General features: G+C 39.8%; 1 protein-coding gene across 1 annotated transcript in view; it reads right to left on the bottom strand.

Annotated features, from left to right (window-relative positions):
* Nucleotides 1-7566, bottom strand: part of impdh2 (IMP (inosine 5'-monophosphate) dehydrogenase 2) — a 31723-nt gene extending 24157 nt beyond the window's left edge. Inside the window, exons 1-3 of the mRNA XM_062054458.1 lie at nt 7231-7566; nt 4564-4612; nt 91-192 (exon numbers count right to left, since the gene is read on the bottom strand). Of these exons, the coding sequence (XP_061910442.1) occupies nt 91-192; nt 4564-4612; nt 7231-7328 (249 nt within the window). The 5' untranslated portion in view covers nt 7329-7566. The remainder of the gene's footprint in view (nt 1-90; nt 193-4563; nt 4613-7230) is intronic.
* Between the last annotated feature and the right edge of the window lie 2783 nt (nt 7567-10349).

Here is a 10349-nt window from a genome sequence, read left to right on the forward strand (position 1 = left end):
CACTTGCCTGCAGTTTTGTAGCATGTTTGTGTGAAATCTAAGCTGATATACCTGCTAATTACAACCAAAAACACACAGTGTTATGCTTACTGCCATGGCGATAGCCATATTGGACTCTGTGACTGTATCCATGGGGGAGGAGACGAAGGGTGTTTTCATTGTGATTTGTTTGGTGAGCGCCGAGGTCAGGTCCTGGTGACAACAGGAGACAAATGAACACAAAGGACATTACGTGTGCATGATGTTACAAGTTAATACAATGGAACCCCATTAAGTCGACATAACCAAAAACAAAATTAGCCATTGTTTGCCCACTTACTTGTGACTTAGGAATGTCGCTGTCGTCGTTTAACACAGTTTAGCTATTATAATCAAGTTAACAATTCCACACGTCAACTAGGGATGTTTTAGGGTCAGGGTTTTATGCTGCCGATTCTGCTACCGTTTACTCGTGAGTAAGGTGGGTTGATACCTATAACGATCACATGTATCAACTGTTCATTAATTTCCATTCATTCATTTTTTATTTATCTCCTTCATTGATGTGCATTTTTGATCAATAGACAATTAAACTTTAGCAACTAAACACATATCTACACATCCCATGCTTGAGAAGGAACAGGATAAAGAAAATCTTATATTTCCTGCCCCCTTCAACATAATAAGTAGTCTTACTCAATGGATAGCCCAGATTCACAAGCTTACAGACCAAACAAATACATCCAAATATAATGAAAACAAACAAAAAACAGACCAAAAAAAACAAGTGCAAAACTTCATGAAGTACAAACCAAACAAAAAAAGTAATATACACCTCACGGGATGATACAAAACAAATACAAAACCAGACAAAAAATAAGTAAAATAATAAATATAAAGCAAAATGTAAACACTTAGGTGTCCATATGATCTTATTGTTCTGTCTTTATATATTGTTTTCAATTGGAATATATTTCTACAATCTTTTATCTCAATGTAAAGAGAATTCCATAGTTTAACCCCCACCACTGATATACACATTTGTTTTAAAGTTGTCCTTGAATACTGATGTTTGAAATGACCTTTTCTTCTATGCTCTTCATTCTCAGAAGTGATGACAAACTGTAAATGTTTAAATCTATTTATGGTGAGTGGTATTGACAGTTAAGCAATACCACACAATATTTCAATGTGTTCCTTATTTTCTGTACTACATACAATTGTTTGATCAAAACAAAGTCAATAGTGCATGTTAACTAAACAAAAGCAAACTACTATCTACTACTACTTTTTTAAATAATTCGGTTTTTGCCCTCAAAGTCCTCTTGTGTCCAGGTAATAATTATTGCCCCAAGTTTGTAAATGGTAAATGGGCTTTTCTACCTTCAAGGTACTCAAAGCGCTTTGACACTATTTCCACATTCACACACACATTCACACACTGATGGCGGGGGCTGCCATGCAAGGCCCTAACCACGACCCATCAGGAGCAAGGGTGAGGTGTCTTGCTCAAGGACACAACGGACGTGACTAGGATGGCGGAAGCTGGGGATTGAACCAGGAACCTTCAAGTTGCTGGCACGGCCGCTCTACCAACCGAGCCTCGGCGTTAAAGTCAACATAAAAAAGAACAACAAAAATGTTTTTTTGAGAAATTGACAATTGTGACCTTATTCTAGTTTCATTATATACTGATACTACCCTTGGTATCGACACCACCAATTTACGGATTGATCCGCCCTCCTCTATACTCTCTTTAATTTACTTGTTAACATCTGCCTACTTTCTGCTGCAACGTTGTTCCATATACACTTCTTAAACTTTACTAACCACTTATTTCTTAATGTCGTTTAAAGCGAGCTTAGCAAATTTGCAGGCCTGCTCCTGCTTGCTCTCGGCGTGTAACATGCTAACCTTGTCCTCCACCTGATAATGACAATTAAAACACTATGGAATGCAGTTTATTCGCTGTAACAGAGGTGATTATTATTGGCCTAGGAGAGCGGCTTGTCAGCGGTGGGACTTAAAACAAAAACAGTGTCAGCCAGAAAGGTTTGGCATTTGCAGGGATGTGAGCACCCTTTGAGACATCCATCCATTTTCTACCGCTTGTCCCTTTTGGGGTGGCGGGGGGTGCTGGAGCCTATCTCAGCTGTATTCGGGCGGAAGGCGGGGTACACCCTGGACAAGTCGCCACCTCATCGCAGGGCCAACACAGATAGACAGACAACATTCACACACTAGGGCCAATTTAGTGTTGCCAATCAACCTATCCCCAGGTGCATGTTTTTGGAGGTGGGCGGAAGCCGGAGTACCCGGAGAGAACCCACGCACTCACGGGGGGAAAATGCAAACTCCACACAGAAAGATCCCGAGCCCGGGATTTGAGACAAAAAAGAGAAAAAATTATTTTAAAAAAACAAGGACAATTTGTAACAGCACGAAGAGCTGCCAAATTTTGAAAACCAAGACCAAATGTCTTGCAATTGGGTGCATTCTACACTATATTTTCCCCTTAGATTTATTCTCATCTACCAACCTCTTCTGGCTGTGTTTTTGACACCAACATGTGCCATGTAATGTACCACAGATTTTTTTTAAGGGTTTTAGTAGATAATTTACTAACATTATTGTCATTGCAAATGTAATGTAAAATTCTATAACATGCATGCAAAGAACTCAGAAAAACCTTCCCTATTTGGCAACTCTATTCCGTAGCCAACTGCGGAGTATGAATGTCCCATAACAAGAAGATAGAGAAAAAGAAGGAGCTTATCGACTACGGGTCGGCACAGACTACAAAGGCAGACGCGCGCAAATTTTCAGGATTTCTGCAGATCCCAAATACACTTTAGCAGGTACCAGAAGGTAAGAAAAGTTGCTTTTGCATAATATTCCGAAACAAAATGCCAGATAATTTGTCTTACCTTATACACACACCATAATAATACTCCTATTTTCCTTCCTTCCTCACAGACAGACCCCAATCTGTGCGAGTGGGCAACAACACCTCCAGTGCCATCTCCCTGAGCACCGGCTCCCCCCAGGGCTGCGTCCTGAGTCCGCTGCTGTTCACGTTGATGACCCATGACTGCTGCGCCAGGTCCACTGCTAACCACATTGTGAAGTATGCGGACGACACGACGCTAGTGGGCCTCATCCGTGACAACAACGACATGGGCTACAGGGAGGAGGTGAAACATCTGGTTGACTGGTGCAGAACCAACAACCTGGTTCTGAATGTCAACAAGACCAAGGAGATCATCGTTGACTTCAGGAAGCACCAGTCCAGCCACACTCCACTCTACATCAACGGCACAGCGGTGGAGATAGTAAGCAGCACCAAGTTCCTGGGGGTGCAGATAACTGACAATATAACCTGGTCCCTACACACCGGAGCTCTTGTAAAAAGAGCTCAGCAGCGCATGCACTTTTTGCGTCGGATGAAAAGAGCACAGCTCCCTCCCACCATTCTCAGCACATTCTACATAGGCACTATAGAGAGCCTGCTGACCAACAGCATGTCTGGACTGGAGGCTGCAGTGCCTCAGACTGGAAGTCTCTCCAGAGAGTGGTGAGGACGGCGTAAAAGATCATCAGGACTCCTCTTCCTCCTATCCAGGAGATCGCAAAAAGCCGCTGCCTGACCAGGGCTCAGAAAATCTGCAAAGATTCCTCCCAACCCCACCAAGGACTGTTTTTACTGCTGTTTTACTGCTGAACTCTAGAAAGAGATTCCGCAGCCTCCGAAGCAGAACCTCCAGATTCTGTAACAGCTTCTTCCCTCAGGCCGTAAGACTATTGAACGCATCATAATTAAATTATCCCCTCAACTCCCCCCAAAATGGATTAACTCGCTGGAATAAAAAAGACAATACAACATACATCCATAAACATGGACGCATGTGAAAAAGTGCAATATATTTATCTGTACAGTAATCTATTTATTTATTTTATATATATATTTATATATTATTTATATATATTTATTATATATGCACCTTATTGCTTTATCCTGCACTACCATGAGCTTATGTGACGAAATTTCGTTCTTATCTGTGCTGTAAAGTTAAAATTTGAATGACAATAAAAAGGAAGTCTAAGTCTATGTTGAAGCACAGTACAACCCATTAAACGGTGCGGCTTCATAGCTTACCAAAGTCGTACTAAAACATTGATAGATTTTTGAGCGCTGTGTGTAATGTTCTATATTTTCAATGGAACATATAACATTTTTGTGTTGTTTACTTGAGTCATATTACAGTCTACACGTATCTCTTTTGTGACTGCCATCATATTGCAGTCTACACATATCTCTGATGTGTGACTGCCATACACTGGTCACACATATCATTTCACCATGCACCAAATAAAATAGCTTCGAGGTCGGTAAGCACAACCAAAAGTACTCCGTACATTAGGGTATAAGGCGCACTGTCGAGTTTTGAAAAAATGAAAGGATTTTAAGTAGTCCGAAAAATGCGGTAATCACCAAACTCCATAATTTCCAACTCTAGTTTAATAATAACCCTGTCACTTTTGTGGTAATAGGATTTGGCGTGTTGGTAAACATGCCTCACTCACCACTTGATCTGCTGTAAAGTCAATATATCCTGGCAGAATGAGGAAGTCACTGGAAGAGAGGAAACACAAAGGTGAGCGCTTAAAGTTGAAGACAATCTAACACACATAATAAACATGTGTACAAAAGATACAAATATGCAGACCATTGATCCTCAGTTCATTTTTTCCTGTTCAGATATTGGAAACTAAAGTGAGTGACAGGGCATTTGGCCAGGTGTTAAATTACAGTGCAGGTGAAAGGTGGCACAGCATGTTGATCCATGAGCCCAGCAAAGCTAAAAACAGAAATGATGGCAGAGACAGCACATTTCAAGCACGTGGCTGCACTCACTGGAGGGATGGGAAATGTCATTCGTGATACTGACTCAAGTTCTTATCTAGGTCACTCACTCAAGTGAATTGGGTACTGAATTTACCCGAGTTACTATAATAACTTCTTCTAAATAAGGCGAGTTTAAAAAAAATGCCTTTCAGGAAAACAAGCTCACGCAGTCGTTCCGTTTTTAACGATTAATTCCACACCGGAATGTAGATGCTCAAATGAGTACTCTGAACATGAACAAGTCAGAGGTCGGCCACGAGGGTATGTCAGGCAGCATGTCTGGTGGCCTAGGAGAAGATAGCACCTGGGGAGGTTGCAACATCCTTATCTGGTAGGTCAATCAATCAATCAACCAATTTGTACTTATATAGCCCTAAATCACGAATGTCTCAAAGGGCTGCACAAGCCACGACGACATCCTCGGCTCAGATCCCACATCAAGGCAAGAAAAAACTCAACCCAATGGGATAACAATGAAAAACCTTGGAGAGGACCGCAGACCCCCCGGCCCGGGCGACCGGTGCAATTGACGTCGAGTAGATCTAGCATAATATTGTGAGAGTCCAGTCCATAGTGGATCTAACATTATATTGTGAGAGTCCAGTCCATAGTGGATCTAACATAATAGTGAGAGAGTCCAGTCCATAGTGGATCTAACATAATAGTGAGAGTCCAGTCCATAGTGGATCTAGCATAATATTGTGAGAGTCCAGTCCATAGTGGATCTAACATAATAGTGTGAGAGTCCAGTCCATAGTGGATCTAACATAATAGTGAGAGTCCAGTCCATAGTGGATCTAACATAATGGTGAGAGTCCAGTCCATAGTGGATCTAACATAATAGTGAGAGTCCAGTCCATAGTGGATCTAACATAATAGTGAGAGTCCAGACCATAGTGGATCTAACATAATAGTGTGAGAGTCCAGTCCATAGTGGATCTAACATAATAGTGAGAGAGTCCAGTCCATAGTGGATCTAACATAATAGTGACAGTCCAGTCCATAGTGGATCTAACATAATAGTGAGAGAGTCCAGTCCATAGTGGATCTAACATAATAGTGAGAGAGTCCAGTCCATAGTGGATCTAACATAATAGTGAGAGTCCAGTCCATAGTGGATGTAACATAATATTGTGAGAGTCCAATCCATAGTGGATCTAACATAATAGTGAGAGTCCAGTCCATAGTGGATCTAACATAATAGTGAGAGTCCAGTCCATAGTGGATCTAACATAATAGTGTGAGAGTCCAGTCCATAGTGGATCTAACATAATAGTGTGAGAGTCCAGCCCATAGTGGATCTAACATAATAGTGAGAGTCCAGCCCATAGTGGATCTAACATAATAGTGAGAGTCCAGCCCATAGTGGATCTAACATAATAGTGAGAGTCCAGTACATAGTGGATCTAACATAATAGTGTGAGAGTCCAGTCCATAGTGGATCTAACATAATAGTGAGAGTCCAGTCCATAGTGGATCTAACATAATAGTGAGAGTCCAGTCCATAGTGGATCTAACATAATAGTGAGAGAGTCCAGTCCATAGTGGATCTAACATAATAGTGTGAGAGTCCAGTCCATAGTGGATCTAACATAATAGTGAGAGTCCAGTCCATAGTGGATCTAACATAATAGTGAGAGTCCAGTCCATAGTGGATCTAACATAATAGTGAGAGAGTCCAGTCCATAGTGGATCTAACATAATAGTGTGAGAGTCCAGTCCATAGTGGATCTAACATAATAGTGAGAGTCCAGTCCATAGTGGATCTAACATAATAGTGAGAGTCCAGTCCATAGTGGGGCCAGCAGGTGATCATCTTGAGTGGAGACAGGTCAGCAGCGCAGAGACGTCCCCAACTGATGCACAGATGAGTGGTCCACCTTGGGTCCCGACTTTGGACAGCTAGCGCATCATCTGTGGTCACCGAATCCGTGCCCCCCCCCCCCCCCCCCCCCTCTCCACGAAGGAGAGGTCATGAGTTCAAACCCCGGCCGAGTCATACCGAAGACTATAACATTGGGACCCATTACCTCCCTGCTTGGCAGTCAGCCTCAAGGGTTGGAATTGGGGGTTAAATCACCAAAACGCTGCTGCTCACTGCTCCCCTCGCCTCCCAGGGGGTGGAACAAGGGGATGGGTCAAATGCAGAGGACACATTTCACCACACCTAGTGTGAGTGTGTGTGTGACAATCATTGGAACTCTAACTTTATACTGACACTGCTAGTTCTGTGATAAAAGGGTGACAAAAGTATTAAGACACTTCTGTTCCCATTCCTCCACACCAAACTCAGCCAAGCACGCCTTTAAGTGTCTTCCATAATATCTAAAGAGGACGTGACTTACTTGTACGTGAGTCCATCGCCTCCATTAAACAACTGCTGCCCGGTGAGTCCGTCCTCCGGGACGTAGCCGGTCTGTCCACTAATAAGGTAGTCCGCCATGATGTCTAATGAACTGTGTTTAGTACGAAGACCCGACAACTTTCCGAGTTGCTCGCTTTGTCCTTTTTGTCAATTTAAAAAAAAAAAGGTCCAGCCGGCTCCTGTTGTCTTTAGCGAATTAAAAAAAAGGGAGGATGTAGTAAAAATGCTATAACGTCTTTAGTAGGGCCTTTTCCGCCACCGCGTGAAACCTCATGGCGCTCACATGTGCCGCTTTCTAGGTGACAGTCCCCCCCCTCGGCCCCCCTTCCGTTTGACGTCACATCCGGAACGGAGCAGACACTTCCTCCTCCTTTTTTGGTCAATAACTATAAGCTGTACCCGAGAATATACAACAATTCTTCTAAAAAAAACAAAAAAAGAGGAGAAATATAATCTTAGAGAAAAAAATGTAATTTAAAACATTTGTATGCACGTACAATAGGGGTGTGGGAAAAAATTGATTCGAATCACGATTCTCACGTTGTGCGATTCAGAATCGATTCTCTTTTTTTTTTTAAATCGATTTTTACTTTTTAAATTTTTTTTTTTAATTAATCAATCCAACAAAACAATACACAGCAATACCATAACAATGCCATCCAATTGCCAAACCAAACCCGACCCAGCAACACTCAGAACTGCAGTAAACAGAGCAATTGAGAGGAGACACAAACACGACACAGAACAAACCAAAAGTAGTGAAACAAAAATGAATATTATCAACAACAGTATCAATATTAGTTACAATTTCAACATAGCAGTGATTAAATATCCCTCATTGACATTATCATTAGACATTTATAAAAATTAAAATAAAAGAACAATAGTGTCACAGTGGCTTACACTTGCATCGCATCTCATAAGCTTGACCAGGGGCGTCACTAGCTTTTAAGGACAGGGGAGGCTTAACCCCCAAGGAGATGCACAGGATGCGAGCGAACGTAACGCATGAGCACAAAACTTCACAAACGGCTAACAGAGACTTAGAAATTAATCATTGTTATTATTATTATTTCAATCGGTTTATTTTCAATCTGTGTTCAGTACAACAACAAACATGGGTTTGCACAGTGACATTTTGTTTACAGCATCAACAAGAAACAATGACTTGCATGATCCTTCAAGATACACTGAAACACAATGAAAGTCATGGCATTAGCCTCTATATTATTCATTCACAACATAGAGGCTAATGCCACAACTTTAGCTCACAATACTATAATTGTTTGTTCCCAAATATTTTGAAGTTGCACAGATTACATTTTGGACACATATGTGACTAAAATGGTTGTAAATTCAAGCCCTGGAAATATTACTTAATTACTTGAATTAAAGTAATATCTGGATCGGGATAATTTGGCTTGTATGTAATATATTATATATATATATATATATATATATATATATATATATATATATATATATATATATATATATATATATATATATATGTATGTATGTATGTATGTATGTATATATATATATATATATATATATATATATATATATATATATATATATATATATATATATATATATATATATTATGGCATATATATATATATATATATATATATATATATTATGGCATATATATATATATATATATTATGGCAAGCCGTTAAGGAAATTAAATATATTTGGAAGTCTGAATAGAAATGAGAAACCTTTATACATACTGTAAATAAGAAAGACTTAGAGTCCGTCTGCTGATCTGAAAAAGAGCCAAAGCTTTCAAAGAGCTGAGGGACCATCTTCAAAGTGCAATGCTGAAACAAATAATGCAAACAATAAAATGTAACTTCCAGGGTTTGAGATTAACGTAGTCCCGTCATCCCGGGGACGGTAAAAAAAAATGCACGGGAAGAAATGAAATGCTCCCCGGGACGATGGCTTTTAACCATTTTTTTTCTTTTTATATATTTATTCATTTTACATTTTATATTAAATGTCTTGTTTTTTTCTCCCTCTGAAAATCCTATGAAATGTTTAACAAGCCATCCTATAATAATACAACAGCTATTAATGTAACAATACACTAAAACAAATATATTTAATGATGTTTTTGTCATTATTTTAACAATAGGCTAATGCATATTACTTTATATAGATTCTACAAGAAACACAAAACTTACAAACTAAATTATTTACAATTGTAGACACAAGGTTCTTGTTCTGCAGTGCTGTGTGCTAATGTGCTTCGTACACCTGCAGGACCGCAAGCAATGTCGCAGAGAAAATGCGGACTGGATTTTGAGTGATGTGGGCATTTTCTATATGAACAAGTCCAAGGACCGCAAGCAAGGTCGCAGAGAAAATGCGGACTGGTTTTTGAGTGATGTGGGCATTTTCTATATGAACAAGTCCAAGGACCGCAAGCAAGGTCGCAGATAAAATGCGGACTGGATTTTGAGTGATGTGGGCATTTTCTATATGAACAAGTGGAATGGATTGGATAGCGACACACTAAAGGGGCTCTCTACCTTACACTATGAAGTGAGGGGAAACTGAGTGAATAATGACAGGTTATATTATTATTCATTTAAACTCATATCCGGGCCACTTTATAATGAATATGTCGGCATGTATTTGTTAAAAAAAAAATAAAAAATTGGGTTTTTGTTTTTGTTTTTTTTAACACCAAATTATTTAGGGGGGCTTAAGAACATTTTAGGGGGGCTTGAGTCCCCCTAAAATGGGCCTAACAACGCCAATGAGCTTGACAAAACACTGTGTCCAATATTTTCACAAAGATAAAATAAGTCATATTTTTGGTTCATTTAGTAGATAAAACAAATGTACATTATTGCAATCAGTTGATAAAACATTGTCATTTACAATTATAAAAGCTTTTTACAAAAATCTACTACTCTGCTTGCATGTCAGCAGACTGGGGTAGATCCTGCTGAAATCCTATGTATTGGATGAATAGAGAATCGCGTTGAATCGGAAAAAAACTATTTTGAATCGAATCGTGACCCCAAGAATCGATATTGAATCGAATCGTGGGACACCCAAAGATTCACAGCCCTAATTTAC

The sequence above is a fragment of the Entelurus aequoreus genome, linkage group LG07 (genome assembly GCF_033978785.1).
Source record: "Entelurus aequoreus isolate RoL-2023_Sb linkage group LG07, RoL_Eaeq_v1.1, whole genome shotgun sequence".
In the NCBI taxonomy this organism is placed as follows: domain Eukaryota; kingdom Metazoa; phylum Chordata; class Actinopteri; order Syngnathiformes; family Syngnathidae; genus Entelurus; species Entelurus aequoreus.